General features: G+C 40.5%; 1 protein-coding gene across 5 annotated transcripts in view; it reads right to left on the bottom strand.

Moving 5' to 3' along the window:
* Nucleotides 1-17207, bottom strand: part of ROCK1 (Rho associated coiled-coil containing protein kinase 1) — a 199002-nt gene that overhangs the window by 55259 nt on the left and 126536 nt on the right. For all 5 annotated transcript variants that reach the window (XM_030552885.1, XM_030552881.1, XM_030552882.1 and 2 more), the window contains 6 exons: nucleotides 15833-15993; nucleotides 13454-13638; nucleotides 12712-12781; nucleotides 6528-6622; nucleotides 3464-3629; nucleotides 2108-2201 (listed from right to left, as the gene is read on the bottom strand). In XM_030552885.1, coding sequence (XP_030408745.1) covers nucleotides 2108-2201; nucleotides 3464-3629; nucleotides 6528-6622; nucleotides 12712-12781; nucleotides 13454-13638; nucleotides 15833-15993 — 771 coding nt within the window. The remainder of the gene's footprint in view (nucleotides 1-2107; nucleotides 2202-3463; nucleotides 3630-6527; nucleotides 6623-12711; nucleotides 12782-13453; nucleotides 13639-15832; nucleotides 15994-17207) is intronic.

The raw sequence follows: 17207 nt of genomic DNA on the forward strand, positions 1-17207 counted from the left end.
ATTATACACAACAAGAGATCAGATGAACGAAGAGAAGCGGAGGACAGCTAAGCCGCGTTCCACTGTTCCAACGACTGACACGGGTGGTAAGAAAGAACTGAGGAGCGGACGGGTCGGCAGGGGTATATATCCAGTGCCATGGCGGTGCCACTCCAGGGGGCAACCTGCCGACACACCGGAGTTGCTAGGGTAAAAATCTTCCAACGAGCATGCAAACCTAACTGGAATGCATATGAGCAATCACTCAAAGAAGAACCTGAGGTAAGTGTTCACTCTTCTGAGTTCCAGGGCAGGCCAAAATCCTCTGCATATTCTTGGAGATGAGGAAGTACCTCAAGTAAAACACCCTCCCTTTGAGGTGAACCAGGACCTCTATTGTGCCAAGAGCTAGAAGTGATTGGACATCTTGGTCTAACAAGCTCTTGTGAGGGGGTCCCTGAATAAGAACAGCGAAGGTGGGAAATGTTGAGTATGGACTGAAATTAAATTTCATATCCCACTCCTATGATTTCCAAAACCCATCCATCCCTTGTTATATTAGTCTAGAAATAGTGGAAATGAGACAGGTGGTCCCCAAAAGGGAGAAGAAGCGATAGCCAGATCCATAATAACTTGTAAAATATTCCTGGGTGAGCAATCAAATTTACAGTCTCAATAATGAAGACAGGTGAGATTAAGTCCCTACTGATTATAAAAATTTTCTTCCACAAACTTCTATTTCCTTTGAGCATCCATTTGTCAGTACTGATAGTAAGCAGGCTGCCCGTGGTAAGCTTGTGGTCTCAAATGCTTATGTTTGAGAGCGGGCATATATATCCTCAATGACCAGAGGGTTGCTCTGAAATGGAAATACACCTGACCTTGGATCAGAAGCAGAAAATGCACTGCTGAGGCTTCTGTTTGGCTGTCAAACCACCTGAAGGACACAAGAGGCTCTGATGCATCTCCCTGCCGGTGTGAAGCTCACCTCTCAATCTTCAAATCTGCTAGTATGTGACACCAGCAAACAAAATGTGGGACAAATGACTGAAATACGAAATATTATTCTGGTGATTCAAAGTATAATGTACAGATTATTGTAGTCTTGACTGTGCCTGCAGTGACCCTGCATACCTCTCTGCTAACGTGTTTTAAAAATGAGAGGGAGAGATGAGTGCGTAGCAACTCATACTTGATTGTATTCTAGGTTTAGAACCTTAGCCAACAAGAAGGGTAGCAAAGAGCATGGAAATATAAACAACATACTAAAGGTATGATTTAAAGTCAAGGTATACTTTCCAGCTCAGGGAATTTGCAAATCTGCCAAAAGTAATGATTTTGGAATGCTTGTTATTCTCTCTGTAATAAAACGATTTTTCATTCAACCACGATGAAAAATTCAAACACTCAAAGAAGCTTACATTTTAGGTTTTGATTTTTGCCATTTTTATGATATTTTTACAAAACAAAGGTTTAAAAGTCTTGTCAAAACAAAAACTCAAATGCAGCCTTAACTATGGTGTCATGACCAGCTCTGGCAAAACAAAACAAAAAAATTCATACTATACTTTTCAAAACTCCATGGAAATTTAAGTGCCATCATGAAGATTAGTAGACATGGAATACGAAGAAGAATGTTTGTTTATTTCTGGTCTGATTGATTGATTGATATTATTTCCTCATATCATGTTTAACAACATATTCTGATATAATATTAAGCAAAATGCACTAAGCTTATTAGTATGTATACTTTGCAATCATAAAGTATTCTTTACAGGAGAGAGTGGGATTTGCAATCTCTCTGTGTACAAATGAAATGGGCTTTGGCCCACAAAACCAGCAGATTCAAGCAAGTCTGAAAACTTTTCACTAGCTCATGGCAGTACAGGCTCCCTCAACAGCTGTGTCCACCTGAAATCCCTAGGAGCAGAAAAGGGATCGCATGTTCCCCATCACATGGGAGGGAGGAAGTAATTAATTTCATGCTGACAGCATGCAAAAGATTGTAAGGTCTTTAATACTAAAGGAAAAATGGCAAAAACTGGTTTTCAAGTCTGCAACAGCAAACACATATTTCTCTGTAATCAGTTCTGCACCATCATAATTTAAAACTCAAAACATGCCATACCTTCTTCCTGTTTCTTATTTTTTTCAATGAGCTCTGCATTTTCTTTTGTTAGAAACTCAACATCATTGGTTAATGTATTATTTGTTTCTTCCAGCTAAATGAAAACAAACAAATTTTAAAACAAAGCATTTGCTATACATCCTACTCATATTCTAAACTGCATTTATTGTAATATCAATAATAGTATTCCACACAGAATTACCATTCTTAGATTACATACTTACTCATGTTTGTACTTCAAAACTGTACATAAAATTCTAGATATTTTACTTCTGATCCCTCTCTCTTTCACAAAGACGCTGAGTATACAACTATCTCTAAGAAAAGGACTAGGTCTACTTTTATGATCCATGCGTTGAGCACATTTTCAGTGTGCAATAAATAATAACCAACAGAATTTAAGGAATTAAGCAGAACTTCAGTGTTACTTGATACAGCAGCTTTCAGTAAATTTTAAGGAACTTCTGTGTAAATGATAACAAGTAGCTACCTACAACTGAATCCAGAAAATCAGTTGCTAGTTACAAAAATCCAAGATTTCAGGCTTTCCATAATTATTTAATATCACTCTCAATCCATGGAATTTACATTTGAGTAGTGTTGTATATCATGGAAAAGAGATAGGCACATATAGGTAAAAAGAAAAAATTTGGTTTTTGTCTAATGGTGCACACAGGATTTGTGAAATGAACTGTAGAGGGAAATTAATATAATTTGCCCATATTAGCTTCCAATCAAGATCATTTTGCTGGATGCTATACAAACATATTAAAAGACAAAAAGACTACAGTTGTGTTCAGTAAGGAAGTTTTGTTTGAAACCTACAGAAATACACTGAATGATTGTGTGTTAAGTTATGTAAACAACAGTATCTGAAGTTGACAATTTATGGGTAGGAAGTCCCTACTTAGATTCACATTGATGAAGTTATTTAAAATAGTCTCAAATTAAAATGGGGCATTCTTAAAAGTAAGAGGTTATTTCATGGGGCTATTGCACATGTAACATTACTGCAATAAATGTTACTTCAAATAATTTAATGTGGGGAAAAGGGCATAACAGTATGCAAGAAAAACAATGCATTTCGGTTGTCATGCACAAAGTTTTACTGCGGGCTTATGTGAGGCAGTATCTGAGCGCCTCTGCATGCAGGAGGCCAAAGTGGAAGAACACAGTTTAAAAATATTATAAAATAGAAATATTACACTGCAAATTAAAAGTTTGGTTAACACATTACTGTAAAATTTTTACATACACACACACACACACACACACACACACACACTTTTAGATATAGTTTTGTTTGTTTTTTGACAATAAAGCCACTTTTTATACGTTTAAATAATAACAGCTTACCCGGCTTACAATGTTGTCCTTATCAGTAATTTCTTGTCTATTTCTTGACGCTGCTTTCTTGCTCTCCTGAGTCAATTCAAAATACTGTTCTTCCAGGAGACCTCGGGCCAACTGCTCTGATTCAGCTTTGGTTTCAGCCAAATCCAACTGTGCAGCAATAGTTTCTCTATAACAGAATGTTAAGATCTTATGTTTCCTATGGAAAATACTTAACATTTTCAGGGAGAACAAACAAGCCTAGACTGTACTTTTCAGTGCATCATTTTTTAAAAACATTGCCTTTAAAGGATTGAGGGAAGCAAATAGCTCTACATTAAAAAGTTAGATGACACCTATGTAATGCATTACAAAAAGACATAGGTCCTGTCCATACCAGCACTTGATATCATGTTTGAAACCTTTTTCAACCATGGTTATTGCATAACAGTTGTTACATGTCTAGCATTCACAGTTAATGGAGTTAAAGACTGCTCAGATATCATGCTCTATACTGTTTGGGTAGCAAATTTTTTTGCAACCGTGTTGTGTCTAAGGGTCCACCTGCACTACAAATGCAGCCATACTGGGAGGTTAACACACAGTTGGCCCCTGTAAGCTAGGGTCCCTTTGGTGCCAACTGGCAGAGGGCACAGTGGGTGCATTTGATTTTACAGGGATCCCCTGCATCAGATATATGCATAATAGCTCACCGAAGAGTGGAATGCAAAATCTCTCCCAAGAGCTAGAAGCCCGCTGGTTGCCATAATCACTGTGAAATGTATACATGTGGTATACTAAAAATTATGTTGTTAAGGTCTTGGAGTTATGGCAGGTCACCAGAAGGTGACACACCATGAAGACGTTCCTTTCAGGTAGGAGGTAACTGACACCAATCTCGGTGTCTGGCCATTTGTTTATTATATGCCTACTATACGCATATTGGACCAAGTGTGAATGGAGTGATTGCAAAATCTACAAGTGAAGAAATCTACAGGAAGCAATGAACAGGATGAGGGGTATCCTCTTTATGAATAAAAAGACAAAATATTTGTCTAGTATATCGGAGTACAAATGAATACATTGAATCCTTCATCTAGAAGGCAAATTGACAGCGTGCTTGTCTCATGAAAGGAGCATCACAGCCAGCCTGGATTTTGAGTGAGCAATACTCTAAAATTAAGGAGATACTCTAATGTCTTAAGTGTAGGCTCCTGAATGTGTGTTATGAATTTATTTTATATGTAACTATTTTGTTCCAATACTTCTAATTGCTACTACTTGAATCTCTAGGCTTTGTTAAAAAAAACTTAGATATATTTACAGTGAAATCAAGAATAAGTGCTAAGCAGTGATCCAAGATGGAACTTGTAAGCTGGGGTGTACTAGTAAAAAAATTATCTAAGTTATTTCTTTGGAAGCAGTGAATCTGAGGAAACTGTGAGAGTGTTCAGCAGACAAGGGGCTAGATACTTCAGGGAGACATTTGGAGAGTGTGCCAATCGGTAACCTATAGTGTGACACTGGGGCCTGCAGGGCCTAGAGAGCAGTGTTTGTGTTGCCAATGACCAGTGGAGTTAGGGAGCTGACCCACAGCTGGCACAGTACAAAGATTTCTCATGTTAAGGGAAGGTAGGACAGAGAGCCCCTAGTGTAGACAGGCCACAATCAGACAGAATCAGTATGGAATAGCTCATGTATAGATCTAATTAAAAATGTATATGACATATATTATGCTGAAGGGATGGGGGAATAAAAAGTCCTCATAAGATGACAAAAAAAAAAATATGGGAATGGGAAAGGGAGAGAGGAAACACCAAAAGGGCTAAAGAGTGTATCTTCCCTTTTCCCCACCTTGGGGAACTGCGACTCTCCTACATTTTCTTGCTCAGGGATGTGATTGGCTGATATTCTCTCCTTATATCATATTTAACAACATGGTGTCTTCTCTCTCCTTCCTTTCCTTCTTCCCAAATCCACAGTGAGCGTTGTTTTTAACATGCTCTCATTTACTCTTAAGACTTGTCTGCAATACTGATGCAGACCAATGACAATGCTTGTCAAGTACCACAAGTTCTGTACTATAGACAGGCACAAACCCACCACTTTTTGAATAAAGATTATAAAACAGACAGGCCTAATTCTGGATAGCTAGAACAACAAATTACTGAATGAGAAACAGTTTTAAGTAACAATCTTTCATAAGTTTTGAAAGACTGTAAACAGTATATCCTTTAATTATTTGAAACAGTCCACAAAATTGGATAAACTTTAATTGGTTTGGTTGTAGTTAGATCTGCACATTTAAAATGAGCTTTCAAATGTAATATTATCTTCATTAAAATTCTTTGTCTGGAAACCGTTTATTGGCTCAAAAACTACATGCAATTACCAGGCTAACAACATTTTTGGAGGAGAGGCATGAGTCTTTCAAATAAAATTATGACTACAACGAGACAAACAATTTTTCAAAATGTCAGACATTTCTAAACTCTCGGGACAAATAATCTCTCTCCGAAAAGCCCAAACTTAGCTTAAGAAAATGAACATAAACCCTGACTCCATTCTTAATCATCCATCATATAAGTAACATCCTATGTATTCACCATATTACAAGACCTGTTATACTTTTTATAAGTAGCCATTTCTCAGCATTACTGCAGGAAAAAAAAATTTTTTTTATCCTGGATTCAGGGCTTCAAGATTGATACCAAACTACTATATAAAGGCAGGGGTCAGCAATCTTTCAGAATTGCTGTGCCGAGTCTTCATTTATTCTCTCTCATTTAAGGTCTTGTGTGCCAGTAATACATTTTAAAGTTTTTAGAAGGTCTCTTTCTATAAGTCTATAATATATAACTAAACTATTGTTATATGTAAAGTAAATAAGGTTTTTAAAATGTTCAAGAAGCTTCATTTAAAATTAAATTAAAATGCAGAGTCCCCCCCAGATCAGTGGCCAGGACCCGGGCAGTGCGAGTGCCATTGAAAATCAGCTCGTGTGCTGACTTCGGCACCCATGCCATAGGTTGCCTACCCCTAGTATAAGGTAAACATATTTCTGCTTGAAAATACAAAATGGACATACTTTTCATTTTGCAACTCCTGTATTTTTCTTTGAGTTTCTTTATTCTTCTCCTCAATTTCTTCTTTAAGCTCCTTAACCTGAGTTTTGTAAAGTGTCTGTAAGGGAAGTATTAGAAAGAAATTATAATTCAAATCCTTCCTTAAAACTCTCCTTTTCTGTGATTCCCATTAAAAAATTTCACAACCGTTAGACAGCTAGTACACTGATATCACTTCTGATCATGCTGACTAATAATATTGTCTTATTGTTTCCTTGTACTCCCCTGTCTGTCTGTATCCATCTATCGTTTCTTGTTTTATACTTGGATGGCAAGCTCTTGGGAGCAGAGACTATAGTTTTGTTCTGTTTGTACATGGCATAATACAATGGAGTCCTGGTCCATAACTGGGACTCCTAGGTACCAGGGTAATAAAAATATTAAAAACAGTAATAATCATTCTCTAAGCTTAAAATAAACATTTTACTCTGAAGAAATATGGCTAAAAATTCAGATCATACTGATTAATATTTCTTACATGAGTTTATGAAACAGGAAAGAATCAGGGTAAAAAACACTGTACTCCTGGTCTTCCCATTAGTAAAATGTAACACAACTCATGATATGTATGATAAAATTACAGTGAAGTTTAGTTAAATTATTACAAAGTAAACATCTCTGTAGTGGGTATTATGATAAATACTGCATTATCTTTGGGGACCACATTGTATTCATTGTATTGTATGGATGGTTTCTGTATTGCTTTCTATGCAACTCCAGGAATCAAAAACCATGGAGGTTATTAAGTGAAAACACCTCCAGAGAGGTACCACACCCTGGGAAGGCTTGCATATACCCATCCAGAGACCTTCAGATAAAGAAAGGGCTTTTGGCATAAAAAGGCTGAGTTTAAACACAGGACCTTTTTTCAGATCCAGTAAACAAACAGGACCCTCTGTCCAAGGGACAGGGTGGACACCAATCCTGTTGAAAGACTTTGATCTACTAGGACCCAAAAAGACTGACAAGCAACATCTTCCCTGGATGGTGAGAGTGAGGAGCATCAACTGTATCAGAGAAACAGAGATTACAGTATTACTGCTCTTCTAAACTTGGCCTCTGCCCTGGCATGCCAAGTGCCTAATATTTAACAAGAGTTAGGGAACTGATTCACATGGTTGCCTTACAAGTCTCAGAGAACAGTACATTTCTGAAGGAGGCCAAAGACATTGCCAGCACCTGAGTGGAGTATGCTCTGATGCTCAAAGGGAGAGGCTCACCAACTGATAGTAGTTGGAAATACATTGTGTGAACCATTGAGGTTCTCTGGGATGTGAAGGTTTAGCCTTTCTGATGCACCAGATAAGGCCACAAAAAGGCAGGAAGAGAAAGTCTGAAGGGCTTGATCCCATCCTGGTAATAAAGCACGACGCTGAAAGCATCCAGAGTATGAAGCTTCTTTTCTCCAGGCGAGAAGGATGGCTTCAGGAAAAAGACTCATATGGTAACAGATTGGTTCAGGTGAAATTCTGAAACCCCATATAGGGTGCCATTTCATCATCACCGTGTCCCTATGGAAGGCTATAGACAGCAGTTCAGCCATCAGGGCCTGAAGTTCACTGACTCACCAAGCTGACCTGATGCTTACGAGAAAAGCCATGTTGGTGAGGTGGCATACCAGGCATTGCAATAATGGTTCAGATACAGGTTCTAAGAGCTGTAGGAGGAGGATGTTTCTAATCTGAGGGCAGTTCTCTAACCTGATGGAAGATATGAAGAAAACCTTGAGGAATCTGACCACAGGGTGTAAAAACACTAAATGTGACTGTATTGGTGCATGGCACCCTGATATCACTGCCAGGTTGACTTTAAAAGAGAGTTAAAGACTAATTCTCCTTGTAGGTCAGAATCTTTCAAACATGGCCTTGTTTATGGGGAGAACAACACTGGCAGGGCCAGTGGCTGACAAAATGTTAAATAACTCGTGGAATTTTTCAGGGATGATTAAAGTTTCAATCTTCAAGGTGTCTGCAGTCTACACCAAGAGCTCCTTAATGGCCTTGAAATTATCTAGCACCAGGGACAGTGAGGAGAATTTCTTAAGAGGTGAAGAGGCGACGCCTGGCCCTCTGAATCTCGCTCCTCTCTGTATTCCAGTGACTGAGATCTCATTAGGAAAGCTGCTAAAGAGAGGGACCTCCATGTCTTCTACTGCTGTAGGGATGAGCTCCTAGAGGCTGGGGAAGGTAGGCCGCAATAGCCACAGTGGCATCCCATATACATAAGGGTGACTGTCAGATAGCTGGCTGGATCAATGTCAATCCTGGTGGGCCAGTAGTTGAGGTGTGTACAGGTCCTTGGATCTCCTAATGGAACAACTTGCGGACTTTAGTGGAGACAGATCTCTGCTGGCTGCCAGCAAAAAGATGTGCCTGGGAATGGTGGAAGGGGGATACACCTCTTCCACAAGTGGTGCTGACTGGTAAGGTTATGTCGCTGTCAAGGTCTGTATCAGTGCCAATACATATCTTGGTGCCAAATGTGACTCCAGTGCACTCCAAGTCCGCACTGCTGGTGCTGGAGTTAACATCAATGGGGACACTTCCACACAAGTAGAGTCTGCTGCATCACCGCCTGTTCCTTTCCACTGATCTTCAAAGCCATGCTGGACTTGACCGAACTATCTTTCGATGTCTTTCTGTCCCTTTCTTTACAAGACGACACAGAGATCCTTCTTGAGCTCCTGCCCCAATGTTCAGAGTGACCCCCTTTCAGCACTTTGCTTCAATCTCTGAGATGCTGACTTAAACACTGGAGCTGTTGGTGTATTCGGCAGCAATGGCGATATCAGTGCTGACCTCGGATCCGGCTTCAATGCGGCTTTCTCTGAGGAGGTCTTTGGAGTCAGTTACCTGATACGATCTGGAGACCACTAGAAGGGTCTTCAAACTCAGTACATCTGGATCCAATGCCACTTTCATGGATTGCTCCAGATGATGGAGCATCAGTCTTGCTTCTCATGACTTCCCAGTCCTCACAAAGAAGGAGACTGGGACCAAGAACCTGCCTCCGTTACAGAACTCTCTAAAGTAGAATAGGTACCTGTCAAGCCAGTCTTTCTGTAGAATTAGTCCACTGCAGGATGGATAGACTTTGAAGCCTATAGACTGAGAGTCTGGCATTTCTCAAGTCATAGTCTGCTCTAGTATAAGGTGACTAAATGAAATGAACAGAAGTTATTCAGAAGAGTTTCAGAATAACATCGAGAAGTTTAGTTCAAATTAAGGTCTAGTGGGTCAGACATCAGCTAGATTCTGTCTCACTGGCATGAGCAGTGAGATAGATGAGAGGAAGGATTAAGGCTCCCCATCCACCTCACTCCTTACCTCATGTAGGAGCACAAGGAGGTAAAGGGCACATGCAGAGCCCTAACAAACATGCCTTAACAAAAAAAATCCAGTCTTGCATGCTTGAGAGACAAGCAGCTAGAGTGGGATCCACCTTGACAAACACTCAAAGAATTCACAGTTTTGAAAAACTGTCTCTACTTAGCTTAGACTTGGGCTGCAGCAACGTAAAGCTATAGAAGGACAGTGCCAAAACACACCCAATGATTAATATAATTATATGTTAAAAGGTTATTTTCTTTCTAGCCAAAAGCCAAGGATTGTAAATCAAGTGCAATAAATGCACCTCAATGAAAAAAACAGTTACTGATTAATAGTTAAAAAGAGACAAGGAAGATGGAATCTGGGCTCTAGTGCAGTTCTTTACTGTTTAGCTATTCAGCTTCTGTGACATACGGGTAGACTGGTATTAACCTACACCACAGAGTGCAACACACTGAAAATTTTTGGATAAAAAGCATTTAACTTAAAGATGGTTTGGTTAGATTGGCCCGATTGTGAATCAAGAGACCCACATATTAAAGGATGAGGTTTTGTGGGCATGAAGAGTAATTTGGGCAAACTGGGTATAATATTACATACTAAAGCTATATCAAAAATTATTTAAGTTGCAAAGTCAAGTACTCAGTAATTAAGAAATGTCACATTTACAGTTGTCTATGCAACCTTAATCAACCCTCTATGCATCCAACTTGTACAGTGAAAGAAGCAGGTGTCCTAAAGGGAAAAAAAAATGTATGTGATCATGTAATTAAAGATCAGAGGGATAGCCGTGTTAGTCTGGATCTGTAAAAGCAGCAAAGAATCCTGTGGCACCTTATAGACTAACAGACGTTTTGGAGCATGAGCTTTCGTGGGTGAAAGCTCATGCTCCAAACTGTCTGTTAGTCTATAAGGTGCCACAGGATTCTTTGCTGCTTGTAATTAAAGACTGTCATAATGCACATACACAAATAGGCAGAAATAAGATTGCAGAGAATAACTGTAAATATGGCATCTTCCTGATTTTTGAGTGCTTGATTTTGCAACCTAAATAACATTTTAATGTAATTTTTAATGCACTTTTCTATATATTTTTTGTTTTTACTTAAAAAATTATATTATGTACAACAGGAACCACTCCCTTTTATGCATCTTCATCAGCGTCTGAACCTTTACCTTCCGCAGATTTCTATCATGAGCTATAGAACTAACTACATTATTGCTGGCAGCAGCAAGCTATTATCTCAGAGGAAAGTATAGGACACTGGGGCCATAACTGGGTTTTGGAGAAGCCCTGCCTGGCTCTCCACCCGTGCATCTGAATTTATTAAATGTTCCTGTTCAGTTATTATTTTATCATGATGCCAAAATTTTCCTGAGAAAATGCAAGTGAGGCATACGAAACAGTGATTTTTAACAGTTTCTCTCTCAGCTAAACCTCAATGGAATCTCATGGAACAAAGGAAAAACACTCCTTTGGCCCATGGGCTTGCTTCCTGACAAATTTAGAAGGCCTATGGCAAAGAATGTAAGTGTTAGAGCTTAAAAAGGTCACAAAATTATTTTTTATCAATAAAACTATTAGACAACCAAAACATAGGGATCACTATCTGTCCCATCTGTAATATCTACAAGGTTATAGCCTGGACTGAGTCTTCAGATGCCTAGACTAAGTCAAAATTTCCTCAAATGCTAAGGCTTTGCAAATAGAAAAGTTTATAAACCTTACAGACTTGGATAAATTGGATATTAATTATTATTTAACATTGCCTTAGTAGATGGTGAGGCAGATATTGGACTACTGTATATATCTCTGTTGTCCACATTCTAAAAAGAATGTTGAAAAATTGGAGATGGTGCAGAAAAGAACCCAGTAAAATGATTTAAGGCCAGATAAAATGCCTTACACTGAGAGACTTAGAAGTTCAATGTTTACCTGACCCAAAAAAAAGACTGAAAGGTGACTTGAATACAGTGTATAAGTGCCTTTATGAGGAGAAAATACTGGGCACTACAGGACTCTTTAACCTTGAGGAGAACGGCACAACAAGAACCAATTTGTAGAAGCAGAAGCCAGATAAATTCAAATTAGAAATACGGCATATATTTTGAAAAGCGAGAGTGATTAACCACTGAACAAACTAGCAAGGGAAGTGGTTGATTCTCCATCTCTCCATGTCTTAAAATCAAGACAAGATGCCTTTCTGGGAGACTTTTTAGCCAAGTTATTGGGCACCATCACACAGGTAACTGGGTAAAATTTAATGGCCTGTGATATACAGGAAGAGTGAGGCTAGAAGATCTAATGGGCTCTTCTGGGCCTTAAACTGAATGAATCTATGAATTTTCTTTTTTTCAATTTTCAATTTCAATGCCAAATGCATTAGCTAAATCTTGTATAAATCTACCCAAATTAGGAGGGCAATGGAGAAGTGACACCTGGCTCTATAATCAAGTCTGCTAGATCATGAGCAAACTAATTTGGAACTAGTTTACACCTGAGGAACTTTCAGGAAGTTTTTGGGGGGCAGTTAACTACTATATGAATGTTTGCATATGAAGGGTTGATACTTATGGAACACAGTATTTTGCTGTCCACAAAATCATATAAACAAAATGCTAATAGACCAAGTACAGGATTTATGATTGTTACGATACACATATCACAATCTTTTCATATTGTTAGCTTGATTTTTGTGTATCTGTATATTTTTAGTAGTATTTTGTGTGTCATTTATGTCTGAGCATTGGGGTACATAGTCATGAAGTCATTAAACAAAACAATCCTTTATTTTTGTAAAATTCCTCAAGAACCTACCGAAAAATACTGTTCAGCTTCAAGCTGATCCTGAAGTTCCCGCATCTGACCTTCATTTCCTCTATACTGCCTTAAGGAGAGAAAACAAAACCTCATATAAAAGCCATCCATTACGCTTGCACCTTTAAACTCTGTATTTTTCTTTCATATGCACCCACCTCCTCCTTCACACACTATCTGTAAACATGGTAATCATAAGCACTTCATTCTAAGATTATGATTTAACAATATAATTTAGGCTACCATAATGGTAGCCCCCACGCATAATTTAGATGGGACGCAGTACTCTGAAAGTGCTTGGTTTCTGTCTTCAATCTGCAGACTATTGTGGCATAGATCCAATAAAGGAAGGGTATTCTTGTTGGAAAAGTAATGCTGTCTCCTGTCAAGCTAAAAAAATCATAAGTGAGAGGAGGAGTGTTTTAAGGAGAGAAAAATGTACCCAGTCATGAAGCTCAGTGGTCCTCCAACAGACACTCCAAAGTTTAAATCTCAAATAGTGGTTCTTGGATAGGCACTTCAATTGCTCCAGAAAGGCCAGACAAGCATGCAAGTATCAGCCAAGCAAAGCTTTTTATATTTCAAAATAAAAATATTCTAATACAATAAATACAGACATTTTCAGGAAAAAAAAATGCCAACAAGTATTTTTGGTTTCTGGAAAAAGGTGACAGACAAACTACATGAACTGGGAGGGAGGGAGGCGGAGGGTGTTTCCCTTTTATATCAGGCCCCTACTTACTTAGTGAGTTGAGCCAACTCAAATTCCAATAATCTCTTCGCTTCCAACAACGTATTGATCTCCTGTTTCAGCTGCTTCTCAGAACCCTTCAAGTTGTCTGCCTCAAAAGCTTGTGTTTTCAGTTCATTCTGTGTCATTAGTCGCTTATTTGTTTCTTGTTCCAGCTGAAGTGTTAGATTCTTAACCTAATGTTTAATAAATCACTTTAATTTAGAATTCTTTTACCAAATATTTTCCTGTATTCTGTTAAAAAGTAATAATGTTTCACATATGCATTATTTTGTGTCAAACATCCCCACTTCCTACATTTTACTTAAAACAGCCTCCAATATCACTTGGGTGCAATATCATAGAAACTAGTTTTTCTTATAGATTTTAGTCTATATTTCAGCCTCAAGAACCGCCCTGTTCCCGGCCATTAATTTTTTCTTTTGTAATAGACTCCAGGGGTGGAGCCTGGATTCACTCTCATCTATTCTACCTTAAGGGGGACAGTGCAAGAGGGCCAAGAGGTTTGACAGACCCCCCCTTCTTCTTTGTTGAATTTGTGTTTTACAAGCTTCGTGTCTTAAAAGCTTTGTGTCTTTTCATCCTAGAGTTATGCTGCCCAGAGCAGTTTAAAATTTCAACTGCAGCCACCATAGCCCAGCAGAAAGGCTTTCAGACTGACTCTTCCAATTTAATCTGAAAGGACAGCACAGATGAGACCTAACAACAACAATTAGCTCCTATATATCTTACAACAACTTTCAACTAGTGTTGAATTTTGCATGCCCTGAATGATACACTGCATTTTGAAGGACACAAATTCAGAACACGCAAAATATCTATTTTATAAAAGTGTAATGAGAGTGCATGTTCAAACTCACAGACAAGCTTTTTTATTTAAAAAAATAGAAATAAAATGAAATGCAAAAATTACCAATCAGGAAAGAGTTGAAACAAAAAAGATAGGACACCAAAAAGTTAGCGTCTCACAGCAACATTAACTAGTAATATTATAAATTAAGGAATGCAATTATAACAGCATAGATGAATACAGCCTGTCAAATATTAGATCTGGCTAAGGAACGTTAATATGGGAACACTAATGTTTGCATTTACTGGCCATTTTGCAATTCTTAGTGTCCCTTAATACACAGATCGTAAAGCCAGAATAGATCAGGGGCGGGCAAACTTTCTGACCTTTAGCCTTTCGGTGTTTCCTCTCTCCCTTTCTGATTCTCATTTATTTTGGCATCGGGTTTCATAAATTGTATGGAGGACTGGTTAGGGGAGGGGGTGGTGGCCTGGCCCCCACCTCCTATCTGTCCCCCGCCCAGGACTCCTGCCCCATCCAACCCCCCTGGGACCCCTGCCCCATCCACACACACCCCGTTCCTTGTCCCCTGACTGCCGCTTGACCTCTGCTGCCTCATCCAACCCCTTTTCTCATTCCTGACGGCCTCCCCCGGGACCCTTGCCCCATCCAACTACCCATTCTCCCTGTCCCCTGACTGCCCCCAGAACCACTGCCTCCTTCCTGACTGCCCCCTCCAGGAACCCTGCCCCCATTCAACCCTGCTCCCTCAGACCCCTATCCACATCCTCACTCCCGACCACCACACCGAACTCCTCTGCCCTCTATCCAACACCCCCCTGCCCTCCTACTGCGCTGCCTGGAACACCGGTGGCTGGCAGCGCTACAGCCACAATGGCCGGCTGGAGCAGGCCACACCACCACCAAGCCGCCGCCATGCAGCACAGAGCACCCAGTCAGGCCGAGCTCTCCAGTTGTGCTGCCCCAGGAGCTCACAGCCCCGCTGCCCAGAGCATTGTGCCGGCGGCGGAGCGAGCGAGCTGAGGCTGCGGGGGAGGGGGAACAGCGGGGATGGGGCTGGGGGCGAGCCTCCCAGGCCAGGAGCTCAGGGGCCAGGCAGGACGGTCCCACAGGCTGGATGTGGCCCATTAGCTGTAGTTTGCCCACCTCTGGAATAGACAGTATATTCTTCAGTAATAAACAGATGGCTTTGATAATGCAAAAGAAAATATGCTAGCCACTTTGAAACCCATCATCTCTGCAAAATGTACTTCCTGCGTAACTATATTGTGTAGGACCCAACTGACTTCATACCTGGAATCAGTTCACTATTAATTCATAGCTCTTATAAAGGAATATATATTACCCAGGGTCTAAAAAAAGATATGGCATTCGACCTACTCAGACAAACCTTTACAGCATTTAGGTGAAACCTCTTAGTACAGTTATGTTCAATAACGTTATGCTACATAAACATCTCAACTTAAATAGATTCAGTTTTCTATTTCTTAATGCAACTCATTCTTTAATTTGTCTTTTACATAGAAAAAATGATAGGTAACAATGCAGGTTTTGCTTACTTCATCCTCAAGCCTCTCCTTTTGCTCAGTGAGGTGCTCAAGCTTCTGCTGAGACTGCTTCAGGTCAAAGTCCAGCATGGAACATTGTTTTTCAACCTGAACTATTTGATTTTCTGCCCTGTCTCTTGCTGCCCTCTCCTCCTCCACTTTTTTTTCCATTTCTAAACAGGAAACAAAAGTAATTGACAGCACAATAAAAAGGTATTTATTCAAAAATACAAATATGGTATTTCTAAGAATGTGTATGCTTGACCATGCCTTTCTTAAATACACCTAATATTCCATCTTTGAGAGTTAAGCACAGGGTTTCTCTCTCCCACACACCATGGTTGGAGTTTTTGAAATTCTTTACAGTCAGATGAGTATGCATCTATCATACTACTGAACAAAATTATTGTATTGTTGCAACAGAGACAGTGATAGTGATTGCCAGAGCATTAGGACCCTCCTACATGCAGCTACTTGTCACTCCACTAACTGCCATTATACCAGTGCTCAAAATGTTCCAGTCAGTTCACGTGTTGCTCAAAAACAGAGAGCTGCCAACAATAGCCATTTAGAAATGGAATTAAATAAAAAACTTTTGATAGAACAAATAGCAAAAAACATCCTAAGGTGTGTGACCACACTAGGGTTGCCAACTTCCTAATCACACAAAACTGAACACACTTGCCATGCTCCTGCCCTGAGGCCCCGTCCCCAGCTCGCTACATCCCTCCTCCCTTTGCTGCTCTCTCCCCCCCACCCTGACTCACTTTCACTGGGGTAGGCTAGGGGGTTGGCGTATAGGAGGGGGAGGGGGCGAGGGCTCTGGTTGAGGGGGTGGGTCCAGAAAAGAGGGGTTCAGGGGGCAGGAGGGAGCTCTGGGCTGGGGTAGGGGTGCATGAGAGGGTGAGGGCTCCAGTTTGGGAGGGGGCAGCAGGGATGAAGGGTTTGGGGTGCAGGAGGGGGCTCTCCAGGCTGGGGCCGAGGGGTTTGGGGTCCAGGCTCCGGCCAGGCAGTGCTTACCTCAGGTGACTCCCAGAAGCAGCCAACATGTCCAGCACCTAGGCAGAGGGCCCAGGGGCCTCTGCGCACTGCCTGCACTTGCAGGCGCCACCCCTGCAGCTCCCACTGACTCTGGTTCCCAGACAACAGGTGCTATCGAGCTAGCACTCGGATCTCCCATGCCCCCACCCCCTGCGCCTGGGAGCCAGACATGCCAGCCACTTCAGGGAGACGTGTGGAGCTAGGGCAGGCAGGGAGCCTGCCTCAGCCCTGCTGCACCACCAACTAGACTTTTAGTGGCCCAGTCAGCAGTTGAAAACCAGATACTTGGCAATCCTAGAACACACTAAAAAACCATGCACCTCTAAGTTATGAAGGGAAGTGGCTG

The sequence above is a fragment of the Gopherus evgoodei genome, chromosome 2 (assembly GCF_007399415.2).
Source record: "Gopherus evgoodei ecotype Sinaloan lineage chromosome 2, rGopEvg1_v1.p, whole genome shotgun sequence".
NCBI classification, from domain to species: Eukaryota; Metazoa; Chordata; order Testudines; family Testudinidae; genus Gopherus; species Gopherus evgoodei.